A 16,619-nucleotide genomic window follows, 5' to 3' on the forward strand; every position below is an offset into this window, starting at 1 on the left:
GCTCCAAGAGACCGATTACACACAAAAAAAAAATAGAAAGGACGGAACAACAAGAATACAAGCAGCAGGTGCTCCTAACCATAGTGTACATGAAGGGGACGGCGAAACGAAAAACTACACAAGCATCACGCAGACGCGCGAGTGGGAAAGGAGGAGAGGGGGAAGGGGGCGAGATGCGCAGGTGTCGGCTGATCCTGTGCCCTCGGCAAAATTCGCTTGTGTGCACCTTTTTGTTCCTTTGCGTGTACACCAAAAGCCTCCTGTGAGCTTCTCACCAAGGTTTCTTTCACGCCAAAACCAGCGCACCGTTGCTCAGAGAGCGAAGACTAAACGGAGAAGTCTGCTGCGACCCACATCACGCACCGAAGGGTAGATACGCCGCAGACCCCGGGCCCGCTTGGGCACTCTTTTTTTTTCCTAGAACGGGCCCCGTAGCTCCTTGGTGTAAGCATTCTTGTCCAGAATCCTGGATATCTGCAATGCAGCGTAGATCATGGGTAGCGGTATCTGCACCACGAGGGCGTGTGCCTCCTCCTTCACGGATGCCCCCTCAAAGTGCTCGCGCAAGAACTCCAAGAAGTAGGGCAATATGGCGTCTGTTGAGTCGCTGCCATCCTCCTGTAGCGTCAACCGAGGGCAGGCCGAAGCGCGGCGTGACGACATCTCCGTCTCGTCGTTGATCAGCGACGGCACACAGCGCACCTCAAAACGAACAAGACACTGCCGCTCCTGCTGCGAAGTCTCGCCGGCCGCCGTCTTGTTGGTGGCATGGCTGCCGTAGGGAGCACTGAGGTCGTAGTAAGAGCTGTTCTCGTCGCGAAGCCACGCAGGACTACGGTACTTGTCGAGCGCACCAAGCCGCCTCGCCATAACCTTCTTGCCCGTTCCGTCGTCGTTTGTCTCAACGACTGCGGTTTTAGGCGGCTCGACCTCCGTGCAGTACAAGTACGGGCCGGTGATAGGCGGGTGGTTGCTCGCGTAAACGACGGAGCCGACAAACTGCGCGTCTGGGTAGCTTGATCGGGTATTGTCAGTGTCGTTGTACTGGCCTTGGTAGGCGGCAATCTTCAGCGGGCCCTCTGTGACGCTGCACCGCATGGCGAGGGCGACCGGTTCACCTAGGCGCGTCAGCACACGCTGGAAGAAGCAGATGCTGCTCGCCAAGGCAGCTGTGGTAGAGAGAAAAGTACTCTCAAAAGAGGCGCCACCGTCGCCGACGCCGATGAGCAGGCCGTAGTGGTCCTCGAGAGAGTACCGGTGCACCTCGCGCAGCACCGAAATGATGTTAGGGTCGTCGGCCTGCTCGCGGCGCAAGGCAAACTGGTGGCGCACATATGCGCCGGTCGTTGGTGTCGTCGACGGCGGCCTCGGAATGCACTCGGTGAAGAAGGAGGAGCGCATGCCACGCGGCAGGCAGTGCATAAAGTGTGGAACCTGGAAGAGTTGCGGGTACGGGTTAGCGGAAAACTCGATGCGCGTGTCGAAAGCAACGAATAGGTCGAGAAACCCGCTGTGGGGAGTGTCATTGTAAATACGGAACTGCACCTTGCCGTGTTTTAAGCTGACCACTGGGACTCGCGGGATCTCCTCGGTGTTCTCGGCCCCGAAACCAGTGACAGAATTGGCGGCTTCCTCGGGGTGAATGGCATCCGAGAGGGACAACTGCGAGATGCATCCGATGGACACGCGATGCAGCGCATCGCTGACCGCGCTAGCCCTCATCCCACGACGCGGCAGCGCGGGGGCGGTGGTGCTGCACCGCTTGATGGGCTGCCCGAAGGGATCCGCAGAGCTGTTCTGAAAACGGATGTAGGCCTTCAAGTCTACAATATGCGACAGATAGGGGGCCTTCTCTCCAATCGCCTGCGCGGAGAGATCCACCGAGAACTCGACAAAGGCGCCACAAAACGGTGCTGACAGGAGATAGCGTCCATTCGGCAGGTGTGCCGTGAACGCGAAGCCGGCCTGCGCTGGGCAGAAGAAAGACTCCAGACGTCGCCGACCCGCCTCTTCGGTGTAGTAAAGGCGGTGGTACCGGCGCTGAAAGAGCGCAGGCAGCCGCCCCAGCTGGAAGAACACGGCGACGTTCCTCAGCTCATTAACCTCAGTGCGATCGGTGCACATCGGGCAGCGAAATGCGTTCGTCGAGTGAAATGTGCCAACGAAGGAGATATCGTTGACGGAGCGGAAGTGCGCAACGTCGCAGCCGCACGACCGGCAAGTGATGACAAAGTAGACGGACATCCACGACTGCTGCACCGCGAGGAGCAGTTGCGCCGTCACCACCTCGATCGGCACTTTAAATAGCGCCGCCAGCGCGAGCGGGTTCCATAGAGTGAAGGCGTTATAGAAGGGACGCTGCTCATTGCACGCCTTCACAATAGCTTGGTCCACCAGCGTGAGCTCTTCCTGCAAGATGCGGCCCGTCCGGGGCACCGAGAAGAAGGTTTGGTGATTGAAAGGGGAGCACGAGTCCAGGAACGGTTCACAGAAGGCCTCCAGCGCAACCCAGAAGTTCTTGTCCAATTCTTCATGGGGCAACGAAGTCCACAGACGGCGAAGCGTCGCCTTGTCTATCCGTGAAGTCGCCGGAAAACGCATTACCAGAGGATGCGCTATATACAAGGGAGGAGAGAAGTCACGGAGAGAGGGGGGCGAGAGAGAGATGACCGTAAGGGACAAAACTATGTTGCCTCTTCCGCGTTGCCACCAGACCATGTGGGGGGAGGGGGGGGCGAATAAGGAGCAACGGCAGTAACATCGAGTCGACACCGGTTCAGGTGACAGGCAGTACGTCGCGCACGTGTAGAAGACGAGAAAAGGAAGGAGGTTGAAGAAGAGAAAAGCAGAGATGAGCGCGCGAGTGCGTGGTACACATGAGGTGCGAAACGTCCACACTACGTCAACGTGGAGCATGACAGACAGCAGATGCGGCCTACTGGCAGTGTCAGAAAGGCCACCATCGATCGTGAAGCCCCTCGTTAGGCGCCGCTGTTTCAGCGAACGTGTCAGCCGTGCGCCCCCTTGCCTAAATTGCCCACGCACATGCGCAAGTAACACAGCTGAAGGAAAGGGTGTACGCGAACGGTAGACTTTCGCGTGCTGCACAAATGTGCGGGCGGGCGTTGCGGCGAGGAAGCGCTGTTCCTTTTGACTTCTTGTGCGTTTTTTTTCCCATTTTGTCTTGGCTATTTCTGAAGAACGCCGGTGCCTTTTATGGCGGTGAACGCCTAGTCTCAGTTCGAGGTCGTGGCGGCTCTTGCAATTCACGCGCCTCGACACCCTCGTAAGTAGTGCGCCGCTATGTACATGACGGCAGAAAGTTTAAGGAGAGTGGTCTGTCTGCCTAGCAAGAGCGCCGTCGCAAAAGCTTTTTTTTTTTGCGTCGTTCCCCCGCCTTTGTAGGCGGGTGCTGCTCAATGTTTTCTTACCGCGCCGCACGCATGCACGCGGTCAAGCACCAAGACATGCATGCCCCACATCAGTATTGGTAAACACCGAACACCGTCACCGTCGCAAACAGGTGTTTGCTCACGTACACCTCCTCAAAGTAATTGTCCGTATCGGAGTCCCAGAACATCTTGCACCCCGTCCGCATACCCTCGCCACGCTGCTCGCCAATCATGCAGTGCACAATGATCTTGTATCGCTCGAGGTCTTTCGAGCGAATCTTGTCCCGCACAGTGTCAGCTATCTCCTTGCTAATGCTCTGGATCTCATCGGCGTTGTACTCCTGGTCCTCCAGGCGACTCTCGAGCACCGACTTCGCAATCGGCTTCAGTTCATTAGGGCGGAACTTGTGATGGTGGTCCGGCCGGAGAGAAAAGGTAGTGGCGTCAACTTCCCCCTGCATTCTGGAGCGTTGTCTAGTAGTTCCTCTTTCGGTTCCTCGCAGAGGCCAATGCATGTATATATGAACGATGTCGAAGCGGATATGCTATGATGGCGAGGCGTATTCGCGAAAAAAAAAAACGATGGGGGCCAAGAAGCGGAAGGAGGCGATACTCCGAAGCAAAGAGGTCGCAGCCCTCGGTAACGCCACGATGAAGAAGTACAGAGGTGCAGAGATGATGCAATGAGAGCAAGGTCAAGGGTTCCTTTTTCATGGACTGAGGGAGGGCAGCGGCAGCAGACCGATCATGGCTTTCTGTAGTTACTGGAGGGCACGAGACGCACTACGTTGACGATTCGTGAGCCTCCGACCAACTCAAGAAGCTCTAAATGCCAGGTCGTTTTTGTTTGTTTTCTGTTCAGTGGTCACACGAGGCACCGCAGTGTTGTCTGTGCACTCGCGCCGCCAGACACTAGTACTGCATCCAATTCGTGCCAACCCTTGTTCTTGTGCGGTTGTTTGCCTGTGGTGCAGACGTATTCGGCGTCTACGTGAGTATAGAGCGGGGACGGAGGAACTGTATGAAAGGAAGAGAGCCACGAGCAGTCAAAGGAGAAAAGCCACACACACACCCGCACGCACGCGTGAAAACGAAAAAGGGAAAGGAGAAAATGATGGCGAGTGCGCCACGGAGAAAACCGCTCAGAGAGGAGAACGTCGCAGAGCTGATTTGTCTGGGTGCCTGCCTAACTGCGCCCAGCCCCCCACCAACCCCGCAGCCCCGCCGGCGCCGGCAGCGGCAAAAACAAGGCGATATCGGTCAAAAAGAAGAAAAAGGGGTGGGGTCTACATACATCTATCGATTTGCATAGTTGCATCACACACAATGCAGGAAAAAAAAAACGGGACGGATAACGAAATGTTGCCCTCTCGGTGATTTTTTTCCTTTTGCCTTTTCAGCTGCTTGACTTGCAGGCACAGACCGCTCATTCTACCTTCGTCGGTGTATGGGCACGTGGCCGTGCGCCCTGCCTACTCAACGGCCAACGGGACTCAAAAGCAGTAGAGGTAAGCCCAGGCAGCGGACGAAGGAAGAACACACAATCGCGGAGGCAGATGCAGCGGAAAGCCCTACAATACGCAAATGGTAAGAAGAGAACGAAATGATAGGGACAAGACATCGCGGAATCCGGTAAAAACAAAAAAAAAACAAAAAAAAACACATCATGAAGGGGTGCCATGTGCCGACGATCACCGCACACCTTCACTTGTGTACTCCTGTGGCGTTGATAGAGTGCAAAACAGCAAGGTCGGCCTCAATCGGCCGCGGTGCAACAGGCGTGCTGTGAAATGTACGGCAGCGGTGACACTAGCGCAGAAGCGTCATATTTGTGTTCTGCAATGCTTGCCGTATTCCACACGTCCGCGCACTAGATGCCCCATCACGCACCCATTGGGGCGGTCCTGCCAGCGAACGTCGTTGAAGTTCGTCAGCGGCCGCTCAAGGACATCGTCGTGTAGGGTTGAATCCCCAAACTGGGACGTCGCCTAGCACGTAAAGAGCAGCTTCCGCCCCACATCACCTCGGAGGGCGCCGCGAAAGCCAACGCATGCTTTGCGAATCTCGCGGTGGGGAAAGGGGGCCCCTCCGTGTTGGTCTGAAGGTTCGCCTCATGCTCGGAATTTGTGAACGTTCATTGCGAGGATGCAGCCGTTATGAATCAGTATCGGCGCCTCCGTGTGGAGGTGCAGCCCCCCACAAACGCTTGCGGGTACTAGACTCACTGCCCGAGCGCTGTCAGCTTCGATCGCCTCTTCATTCTGCGGAGCCCAGGGATCACAGCCACCCTTGTAATGGAACTCCTCAGCGTGGCCGCCGGAGTGGCAGAAAGTCTGCGCACCACTCACAAAAAGCACCTCCCTATCGGACAGCCCCTGGCACTAGACGCGCGAAACCGCCATCTGCGGTGCAAGTGTCATGCGATTTTCTTCACGTACGCAGCCGAACTGCAGAAGACCGCAGCCGAAGAGTTTAGCGAAGCCGACGTGCATGGCGTTCGTGTCGTTCTCGATGGCACTGGTGCGGCACACTGGCACAGAGCACCCAGGGCGTGGGCCGACCATGAACTGTGAAAACGCCCTTTGGGAGTCTCTTATCTTCAACTCGAGGCAACGCGTGTGTGCGGCGGATCCAGCCAGCTGATCACTTCGGCGACGGCAGCTGATCAAGCACGCCAGGAAACCGCTTGTCTTACAATCGAGGAGCGCGTGAAAGCCTGTGAGGGTTCAGCTAAACGGTGACGAGAATATGCAACAAGGTAGCTTGCGTAAGGCCCCCATATTGTTTTTCGGTCTACCCCTGCCGGTTCCGTGGCCGCGGCAGGCGGCAATGCCTCTGAGAGACGTGACGTACGCCGTCGACCGCGGGTATTGGGTAACTTCTCGCACTTTCGATTCTTGGGGGGTGGGCCAAACGCGAAAAGAAGCAGGAGCACAGCTATGCCAAGATTTCTTCGCTCAACAAGACGAGACGATGGGCCGCACCCCGTACCAGCAGAGGCACTGCCTTGTATGGGAATATGGCCGCTGCATCCGAAAACATCTTTCTCGTCCAGGAGACATACCGGACGAGAGGTAGTTCCGCTTCCCGGCCTTCCCCCACCGCCTCCACCGCGTGGCAAAGTGGGACAAAGTCGCTTTCCTGTTTGCCCTTCACGCGTCTACGTGCCTCCGCAGAATGTGCTGCATCGAGTCCCACGTCAAGCCATGTTGACGGCTTTCCCCCATGCGCGTGCCAAGCAGAGCACACGAACGGATCACCACGTGCCTGCCACATAGCTAATGCTTGTAGTCACGAACAGTTTGCGTGCGGAGGCGGCAGGCATTGGCAGCGCAAGCAATGCGGCTCATCACATACTTTTGCGCCCCCGCCCGCTGAGCTGCCGACGTGAATACGAACTCAGGTGGTCTTACAAGGTGAACGTCTTGAAGCAGCGGTCGAGCTTGCGCTGCGGCAGGAGGTTGTTTCTCATAGTAAAAGAGAGAAAGCGAGGCACGAGAGAGAGAGAGAGATGCTGACGATATGCGAGGGCTACCGGGAAGTGAGGCCAACTCTGCCGCGGTGGCGGCAGCCCATTAGCTTCGATGGCCGTTTCGCCTCCTGCGGAGAGGGCGCTCTACAAAGCGCAAGAAAGACAACGTGAGAAGGGATAAAACGATCTCACGCTCTCGGAAAACGAGAGAGCAAACGGAAAAGGATCAAGGTGCTCTTGTGTCGCGCACCCCCCCGTCGCTGCACAGACTCATCCAAAACGCCAATGACTACGACGATGTCGGCTGGTGCATGCCTTTTCTATCAGCTCTTCTCACATCAGCCAATCGTCGCGGCAGTAGTGTGTAGAAAGAAGAAAAGAACAGAAGTGACCTTGTACAGAGAAGACATATTCTTTTTTTTTTCGGGGTGGGTGGAGCGACTGGGCGGTTGGGCAGATGCTTCGGTAAGGGCGTGCAGTACTCACGGGAGAGTGCTGTCAGCACACGTGAGCGCGAGCCTTATATGAGAGGCGACGGAAGAAATGAAGCAATAATAAAAGCAGGCAAAATAAAAACAGAATGCTCCTCCTTCCACAGCGTCGGAACAGATACGATTTCGCACCGCACGACGCTACGTGCGAAACAGTCCAACAGGCTGCAGTGCTCTCGTGCCTTCCTTCGGCGTGTCCATTCTGACATACTGCATGAGTCCGTGTCCAACGTAACCCGCCCCATCACGGGCCTCTCACGTGGCGAGCAGTAGCCGTAGACACGCGCCGCAGTACTGCTGACTCTGTCATATGCCCAAGACCTCTGCCTCGAAATCCGCCTGCCTTCCTCGAACGTCCTCTCTCCGCAGCTCCCCCTCTGCCGGTCGCCACCTGGGGCACCTCTCGGAGAGGTGCAGGCTCAGCACACAAGTAGGCAATGCGATGGCTGGGTGGGCGATGCCTTTAAGACACAACGGCACCTCACCGATCATTTGCAAACAAGAAACATGATTCCTCCTGCAGGTCGCTCCCATGCAACGCTATCCACAACCTCATTGCGAGCATCGGTACTGAAAAATCGCCCTCACCCGCCCACCCCATCGGCTGTGGGTGCTTGACCCTGTCGCCTCCACAAGTGCTTCGGCATTGGGCCGGGACAGATGTTAGGGGAAGGGCGTCCCCCCTAGCCCCCCGGCGAGTGGGGCGCAGCACCCGGAGAAGTCACGCGCAGCTATCCATGGCCATCAAGGAGCTCTCGGGGAACAAAAAAAAAGCAGACACCGTAGAGGCGACAACAAAGGAGAAGAGGCAGCGGAGAGCACCGCCGCTCCGCATCAATGTACATCTGAGATTCCAATGAGAGAAGAAACCAAAGCGGCACACGCAACACACCAGTTCTCGCAGTAAGATGAGTTCAGGTTTCAACAAACGCCTCCCGCCATCACCACATCTGTTCACCACCGCACACGCGACCACAGCTCACCCACCTCTGCGGCACCACGGCTACACTCTGGTCGTCTAGGGCGCACCGCCCTCTGCCGCGAAATCGAGCCGCGCGCCTCGTGCGCCAGACGGGCCTCCGCTGGGGCGCATGCCTCGATCCAAGCAGGGTCGCCTGCAGCGTCCTGCGCTCCAGGGCAGTGGCGACGACGTCTCTGTCGCCCGCGTAACAGGGGGCGGCCACCGCGCACGCCGCACGAGCTCGAGGAGGAGGCGGGCCAGCCTCGGGGCAGGGCCCTCTGAGACCCGGCCTGCGTGCCGTGCTCCTGCGCCCAGAGCCGCTGCAAGTCGCGCTATTCCGTGATCTGGCGCGGCGACTCGTCGCGTGGGAGTCTGCAGGGCTCGGCGGTGCTCTCGCCATGCTCCCGGCGTCTGCGCCTCATCAGCCCGCCCCGTCGGGATGCAGACGGGCTGTGCCGCATGCTTCGCAGGCATGCTCGTCGGGGGAGGGGGGTGATCCGCATGGGCCGCTTCGCGCCCCTCACTCGCGCTCCGCTGACCGCCGGATGCTGTGCCTGGGTGTGGTACACCGTGCCGGCTGTGCCCCACGGCGCCTGCGCGCCGTGCTCGCATTTTCGGCATCCCGCGGCCTGCGTCAAGACGGCGTTCTTGCCTGGGGGAGGTGGAGGAGGAGGGGAGGCGTGCCCGGATGGCTTGCCCGCATGCTGCCGCGACAGTCCGGATACCGCCCTGCGCCGGCGGCGGCAGGAGACGCTCCAGCCTCCTCTCCACCCGCACGCCCTTCACAGTCGCGGGGCTGTGGCCGGGCAGAGGAGGCTGGCGGAGGGGGCCGGGCCGGGGCCACGCCTGTGCGCCGGCCCCGCGCAGAGCCCCCAGCCTGTCGCGCTGAGAATGCAGAGAAGGGTTGGGGCGGGGCAGCGATGGACACCAGACGGCGGAGCCCCGGTGCAGCGTGTGTGTGAGGCGTGTCGCAGCGTTGTGCAAGATGACGGCCCGCAACGTCGTCTGCTTCGAAAAGTCAGTGAATCTCACATAGCGTACGAGGCACCGCGCCGGATCAAGCGTTCTCATAGCCGACACAGGCGGAGGTGCCGGGTCTGGCGAGTGGGCGGGGTGCTGCAACGCTAGCGCAGCAGTTGAGAGCACGCCACATGCGTCCCATGCCGCCACTGCCGGCGACCCGCCGCTGCAGGAATGCGAAGCACAGACAGGTTCCCACGGTGAAGATGGCGAAAGTAACGGAAAAGGCTCTGTGGTGCATGGTTGAGGCATGAACACCGAGAAATCTACACAGTCTGGATTCTGACGGATGGCATCGACCGCGCGCTTCAGGCCCAGAAATTGGAACTCCACGCGCTGGCCGCCAGAAAGGTGAGCTGCTGCAGAGAGGCAAATGCACGTCGATTGACGCCGAGACCGCTGGCGAGGAAGCGCACAAGACTCCGCCTCTCCTCCTTCATGCGGCCGCACTTTGCGATAACGGCCTCGTACGTCTCCCAGGTGATCTCATCCGTTGCCTTTCGCTGCGTGTACGCATGGAAACGGCCATGTAGGAGCAGCAGAAGCGGTTCCTCCATGTGAACCATCGCTGAGGCGAGAAACTGCCGCATGCTGACGAAAGTCAGCGGAGCAGAGCGAGAGGCCATATTGTAGTCCTTAAAGATGTTCTCTGGGTCAATCAGAAGCAGCGGAGAGGCGTTGCGGTAAAGGTAGTCGAGGACCGTGCGCACCTCGTCAGCGGAAACTGCAACGGTAGGGTCGGCGGAGGGCCAGCAGTAGCTCAGATGGTACAACATATACGAAACGAAGTGCACCTGCGTCGGGGACACAAAGCCGCGAATCACGTCGAGGTAGGCAGCCAGGACGCTGTCCTTCTCGACCACAGCATCCAGGTAGCACAGAATTTCGTACAGCGTTTTCGCCACCAGCTCCGGATAGCCGTACCGCGCCTCAAGCTCGTCGACTAGCGCCTCCTGAAAGTCACTGAGCACGTACATGTCCTTGAAGAATCGCCCCGCCATGTCCCGGCGCAGCTGCAAGTTCGCACACTGCTGCGCCGCTCGCGCGAGGCACTCGTCGTAGCGATACTCCATGCGGATGAAAAAGCGCTCCGAGGCGCACGCCATGAGATGATCGATGGTGGTCACTTCAATCATACGCGGCGTGAGGGAGCGGTAGGCTCCGAACAACTGCTTGTACAGCAGCCACTCCGGCGCACGGTCGGGCGAGAGCGGGTTCAGCCGCTGGAAAGCAACGGTCGAGGCCGTCGTCGAGCTTACTGCGCCGGCGCGGTACTGCAGCCCTGGGTTGTTCTCGACAAGACTCTTGCTGCCGAGCTCCTTGAAAAGGCGAAGGCTAGGGTTTCCACCGTAAACGCCAGAACCGCCCCCAGCTCCACCATTAGACTCGGAAGCCGACTGAGACGCCATTGAGCCCCTCGCAGCCGGCCCAGCCGCGGATACCGCGCGCGCGTTCTCAGCGTGGGCATACTTGACCTTCACAAAGTTGGTTGTGTCGGGTACTTGAATGGCCAGCGAGGGATCGACGTAGTTCATACGGCACAGCAGCTTCTGCTGCACCGGGTCCTCGCCGGTGAACACCTCAACGGTAGAAAGGAATCGCTCGCTGCTGAGCTCCTCCATCGGGTGCCGCAAAACACGCTGCATGGCCGCCTCGGCCGGCACCACCTCGGGTATCCTCCGCTGCACCACGACCACATCTGCCTGCTCCGAGTTGGGCCGCGGGATGGTGAAGACGACGGAGGTGGCGGAGGGTCCGAGAATGTTGGCGACCCATTGTGCACGCTGAGCCCGACTAGTCCTCTTCAGTAACGGCCCCCGGTGGGCAGCAGGCATGTCTGGCAGTGCCGTCAGGGCAGCCCTGCTGCTCTGCTTCGGCAGCGTGGGCGGCCGTGACGAGGACAACGGGGAACCGTCAGAAGTCGCAGGCAGCGGTAGAAGGTCCGTTGCGGGCCGAGGCGGATGCGACTTTAGCGCTCCAGCCTTGTCACCGCCCACCAGGGTGTCTTGGTGTTCCGTCGCCGGCCGTGGCGACGCGCCGCCTTGCTCGTCCCTCGAATGCGCCCGTCCACGCAAGCAGGCGCCGTGCTTGTCGTGCATTATCTCCGGTGTTGCCACGGTCTGCGTTTCCTGATGCAACGCCGATGGATCCGGGTGCACGGGGTTCGTCGCGCTACCGGGCGCTGTCTGCGCTTCCTTCGCCTGCGCCGAACTAGCGTTGCTCATCGCCTGGTACTGCTGCAGACGCGCCTGCAACGCGTGTCGTGCCTGAAAGTGCTCGTAGACACGTTGGTCAAACAAAATGGCCACGAACCCATCCGTCTCATCCGGAGCCTCCTCGCCATCGCCAGTGTGGACAAGCTCCAGAGGGATTCGGTGCGCGTCTGCTTGATCCACGTTGTCGCCACCCGCCACCGAGCTCTTTTTGTTGCCGCCAGTGCGGTGCGCTGCGACCAGGCGCCGGTATGCTGTGTCGCAAAAGTGCATGTCCTCCAGGAGGACCACAACACTCTCGGCCATCCTGTTCCGCAGGTCCCGCCGCAACGCTTCTGGTGTGAGTACATATTCGTTGTCGTACGCGTCCAAGATCTCGTTCACTCGACTCTCTACCTGCCCGAGCAGCACCAGCAGCACCACCCGCTCATCACCCTCGTCAAACAAGCTCTGCGTCTGCGCGATTTTGCTCAGCTTCAGCTGTCGATACCCCTCCTTGAGTTGGTTTGAATTGCCACCCGCCATCTGTTTGCGCAGTCGGAAGAGCTGCAGCTGCACATCCTTGTTCTCGACGTGGAGGGTCTGAATTTCGCGCTGTAGCTGCCGCTGCATTGAGGCGGCCTCCTGCGCGTCCGACTCCAGCTTGTAGCGAACCTGTCGGCACTCGTCGCTCACCTGGTCAAACTGTCGCCGGACTCGCTCGAGCTCGGCCTCATACCAGACGATTTGCTCATCTTTGTCCTCTATGCTGCGCTGCAGGAGCAGAAGGGACTCGCCGGAGGTACTCTTCGCCACGGCAGTCGTCAAAAACGCCTTTGCGCGCCGCAGGGATTCCGCTTCTTCAAAGTAGGCCCGTGTCAGGTTGCCGTCCACACACAAGGCAGAACCGCCCTTCGACTTGTTGGGCCTGTCGTTGTCCATGCTCTCCTCTCCATTGCGGCGCACCCCGGTGGCAGAGATGGCCGTCTCGTCGCTATAATCTACGGCGCCATCGTCGCTGTGGGCCACAAATATGGAGCGGCAGAGCTCGACGCGAAAGAGTCGCAGCAAGTCGCCAATAAAGGAGGTGTTCGGCTGCGCCTGCATAATGCAACTGACTCGATCGAACAGGTCCACCGTCCTCAGCGTGCGGTTGAGCGAGGGTGGATCATGCACCCCGCATGCCACAAGCTCGCGCAGTTCCGTCTCGCATCGCAGCAGCTCACTGTGCCATGACTCCCCACTAGGCGAGAGGGAGATCGTCGACGACGCTGATTTCCCGCAGGAAGGGGCGCAAGCTGTCGTCAAAAGCGCTTCCGCGGGCGATGGTGTCTCTCCTCGGTTCGAAAGAGCGTCCTCTCCGGCGGCCAAACTCGAGGCGTTCTCGAGCGGTGCAGCAACGCGTGTGGGAAGAGGTCGGAGGCATCCATCCAGCGAGAAGGCATTCTTCCTGTAGTGATTCGAGGTCCGCTTTGTCCCAACAGAGTAGGTGCTGGCGGCCACTTGCCGCAGCGTCGGCAACGATCGTGTGCTGCGTTGCTGCGGCATGTTGACGACAGACAGATGCGTGGCCGTGGCTGTGTGTTTGTGTGTATGCAAACGCGGAAGAGTTGTGCAGAAGTGTCGCAGACTTAGCAGTGGCACCCGTGATGGTAAAGAGAGCACTAGAGGAAGACATGGAAGCAGTGTGTGCGGTCGTTCTGGAGATGCAGCTGGCGAGACGCTGCACCCGCCACTGGCACGGTGTGCTCGTGACGTTCCATTTCACTCGCGCCCGCCAGTGCCGTCTAACGGAGAGAGGAGGGGCGACGCGAACAGGAGTTGGGCTTGGCTGGAAAGTCAGGGTCAGGGAGCGCAAATAAAGTGCGACACCGACATACGAGCCTCGCCGACGCTATCCGCAAGCTCAGCTGCCACTGTCGCCGGCGCTGCAACTTTCAAAGTTGCTCCTCGCTCCTCCTTTCTCTTTCTTTTGGTGACGTTGTGGTTCACGGACAAACTGTAAAAGCCGCACATGTTGCGCTGGCCTAATACAGCAGAGGAAACAAAACACAAAAAGAAAACGGTGAAAAGACAGCACAAGCGCTGAAGCGCTGTAACATCCAACTTTATCAAGAGTCCGAAACGGGGGAAGGGAAGCTCTTTCACGGCGATGTTAAGGCATTGGCCATCGATCTCGCTGTTGTGGGGTTTGGCCGTGTGATGGCAGGGTTTACCCACAAACCCTCCACCGGTAACAGCAGTGCGAACAGGTTGTTCACGGCTCCTAGCACGACCATAGGCAGCTGCAGGTTGTCGACGCCGTCCATGAAGCACTCGGTCAGAGTGCACACGGCAATCATGGTAAACGAATAGAACGCAGGGCCTGTGATGGGCACCTCAGCGATCGCGAGAATCACGCCCCAGAAAACCAAGCCACACACAAGTCCTCCCAGGGTGCCGGTAGTCGTCTTGTGCGTAATGGACGCGTTAGCGCGCTCTGTGAAGAGCCCGTTCTTTAGGTATCGTCCAAGCGTACGTCGGGAGCTCAGAAACAACGAGCTCCCGGTGATGGCCGCGCACGCGTCCACGATGCCAAGCGAAACAACGCCTGGAATCATGTTGATGGAGAGCTCGATGATGGCTGGGACCGGCGGGCCATCGATGGACAATTGCCTGCAGCGCATCATCAGAGAGATGCCAAAGCCAAGGAGGAGGTAAATGTGGGTGCGCACGACGCCGTCGATGTGCTCGCGGTCGTCTATGTGGCGAGACATGAAGCGCGATATGCACTCAGAGCCGTACACATTGTAGTATCGCGCCACCTCCACCAAGACGCATAAGCTGATAGCGGTGGATAACGCGAATGCCATGAATGGCGGATCAATCATCGTCGCCGGAGTGAAAGCGACGACGCCGATGAAGTGGAACAGCTTACGACGCACTGATGGCCGAAGCTGCATAGATAGCACGTCCACGAGGTACACTGCAAATGGCAGCAGCGTAAACCAGCATACGAGTGTCCACATGCGGAAGCGGCTAGAGACAAAGTAGGCAAAGAGCCAGCGAAGAACGTTTTCGCGAAACTGGTAACTAATGAGAAGGGCCAGCATGGCCCCGACCACCGCGTTCGACACCCAGAAGACGATGCTGATGCGCTTTCGGCTCACGCGACGGCGCGACGATTTGGAGTTTTTGTTTGTCGGGATGAGACACCATCTCGAAAGAACGGAGACGAGTATGACAATGTAGATAGCGCACAGAATCACGCCGCGACTCGCAATGTGCGTGTACGACGTCCGGTACCCCGGCGCGTTCAGCGACAACACCGACTCACGACCACCGTCGAAGCTAAGGTTGTTGTTGACGCAAATGTCGCAGAAGTAAAAGCCAACAAGGGAGCCGATGAGGATGGCCTCGTTGTCGCCAATGACGGGCAACATCTTCAGAAAGAAAATATATCCTGACAAGACGTACGCGATGCCGCCGAGGGATATGACCCTATCCTGCACAATGAAAAAGACCACCGCCAAGCCGACGACGGCGTAGAGGACCGTCTCGGCGACTACGTTGCGGTCACGCGGCGACTTCCCCCGCCTCTCGGCCTTTGCAGCGACCAAAGACAGGTAGGAGAGCAGTGTCGAAGCATAAAACAGAATCGGCGAGTGCCCGAGATTCATCGCGTGATCGAGGCAGCGCTCGGACAAGAAAATGAGCGGCATCAGCAGCCGACTTTCGCCGTGCTCCGACGTGAGGGCCACAGTGCAGAGAACAAGAATGCTGCCCGCCTGCATTCGAAAATGCGCCTTCCACGAGACATGCGCCAGCAAAAACGCCCACATCAACAACAGTGTTGATGAGTAAGAGATTTCGGTTCGCCTCCGAGGACGCTCTGCGTTCGCGTCCGCCTCCGCCGCAGGACGCGAACTCAACGGAGAATTCTTCGCGTCCGCCGCGGGCGACTTGCGAAAATACATGGGATACTTCATTCAAATTGTACGTGCGACTGCTCGTCTGTACGGTGGCGTCGGTCAGCGAGTGCGTATGTGTGTAATGCGATCAAGGATGTGTGCGTACGGACGCAGACCACGAAAAAAAAAATACTCGACAAGTTTTAGGCAGAAGAGCGATAAAGACAACGAGCACCGACACACAGGCAACGCAAGACGTCGGACGCCTGTCACGGGTGTGTGGCGGCGTTGCTTTCGGCTGCCCCCTAGGATGCCGTACACAACAGCTCTCGACTCAAGAAGCGCAAATGAGAACACTGAAAAAGTGAAACAAAAAGAGAAAAACGGAGCGGAAAAAGGCAAGAGAGATGAACACGCGCAGAGGCAATGAATTCAGAAAACAGGCCGGGACGGTGGGCGAGAGTGCTGGTGCCCAAACGGATTGCGCGCCTGGCGGAGTTCAACGCGCAGAGAGATACATGGGGGAGAAAGAGAGTAATGTGAAACGAGAAGCACAACGCATTCGACTGCATGGCTCCAAACTCGTCCTCGCATCTGGCGAGCTTCCTGTTTCCGTGGAGAAGTCCACCAATCTGGTATCCTCCTCCCCACTGGCACTCTCGATACTGCACAGCGCTGCCAAAGCGGTCCATGAGAGTTCTGTTGTTTTCAAGGCATCATCGGATAACACCACCCGCGAGTAGGTGGACCGACGTATCACCCTCCCCTCATTCCTTGTTCTTCACCTCAAGAGGGGATCTCCCCCGTCGTGGTGGGTACGCAAGAAGGCGGGTGGAGGGGGGGGCAGAGAAAGAGGGGTACGGGAGAGGCGAAACATCTAGGATGACTCGATCCCTCGACATCGAGCATGAGCGGAAGAACACAACAGGGGATAAGGAGAGCATCAATGGCTGGTGAAGGATATCGCGTGGATGGCGGAGAGTACGTTGACTCCTTCCGCACCACCACATTGTTTTGCGTCCATCCTCCCCCCTCTTTCCTTCACATCAAAATAGATATCGAAAAGCGAACATCAAAGGCGCGCTTGCACAAAGTCCACAGTGCGTCCTCGTGAGAAGGGTACCTCGGTCTCCGTTGGAAAGCTAGGGGTACGAGCAGAGAAGGGGAACGTGCGAACACACACGCACACTCACGCACGCAC

At 58.5% G+C, this 16,619-nt stretch overlaps 4 protein-coding genes across 4 annotated transcripts; all 4 read right to left on the reverse strand.

The window, feature by feature from the left end:
* Positions 1-417: 417 nt before the first annotated feature.
* On the reverse strand, positions 418-2,601 carry LINJ_35_2950 (conserved hypothetical protein; the record flags this gene model as incomplete). Its single annotated transcript, XM_001469060.1, has 1 exon — positions 418-2,601. One exon carries the CDS (start codon positions 2,599-2,601, stop codon positions 418-420), a length of 2,184 nt encoding a protein of 727 aa, XP_001469097.1.
* An 880-nt stretch (positions 2,602-3,481) lies between these two features.
* On the reverse strand, positions 3,482-3,853 carry LINJ_35_2960 (conserved hypothetical protein; the record flags this gene model as incomplete). The annotated part of the gene is made up of 1 exon (XM_001469061.1): positions 3,482-3,853. The coding sequence occupies one exon, from the start codon at positions 3,851-3,853 to the stop codon at positions 3,482-3,484; it is 372 nt and encodes a 123-aa protein (XP_001469098.1).
* A 5,791-nt stretch (positions 3,854-9,644) lies between these two features.
* LINJ_35_2970 (conserved hypothetical protein) lies at positions 9,645-13,076 on the reverse strand (the record flags this gene model as incomplete). The annotated part of the gene is made up of 1 exon (XM_001469062.2): positions 9,645-13,076. One exon carries the CDS (start codon positions 13,074-13,076, stop codon positions 9,645-9,647), a length of 3,432 nt encoding a protein of 1,143 aa, XP_001469099.2.
* Positions 13,077-13,672: 596 nt separating this feature from the next.
* Positions 13,673-15,301, reverse strand: LINJ_35_2980 (putative dolichol kinase; the record flags this gene model as incomplete). Its single annotated transcript, XM_001469063.1, has 1 exon — positions 13,673-15,301. One exon carries the CDS (start codon positions 15,299-15,301, stop codon positions 13,673-13,675), a length of 1,629 nt encoding a protein of 542 aa, XP_001469100.1.
* Between the last annotated feature and the right edge of the window lie 1,318 nt (positions 15,302-16,619).

Source organism: Leishmania infantum, chromosome 35, assembly GCF_000002875.2.
Source record: "Leishmania infantum JPCM5 genome chromosome 35".
In the NCBI taxonomy this organism is placed as follows: Eukaryota; Euglenozoa; class Kinetoplastea; order Trypanosomatida; family Trypanosomatidae; genus Leishmania; species Leishmania infantum.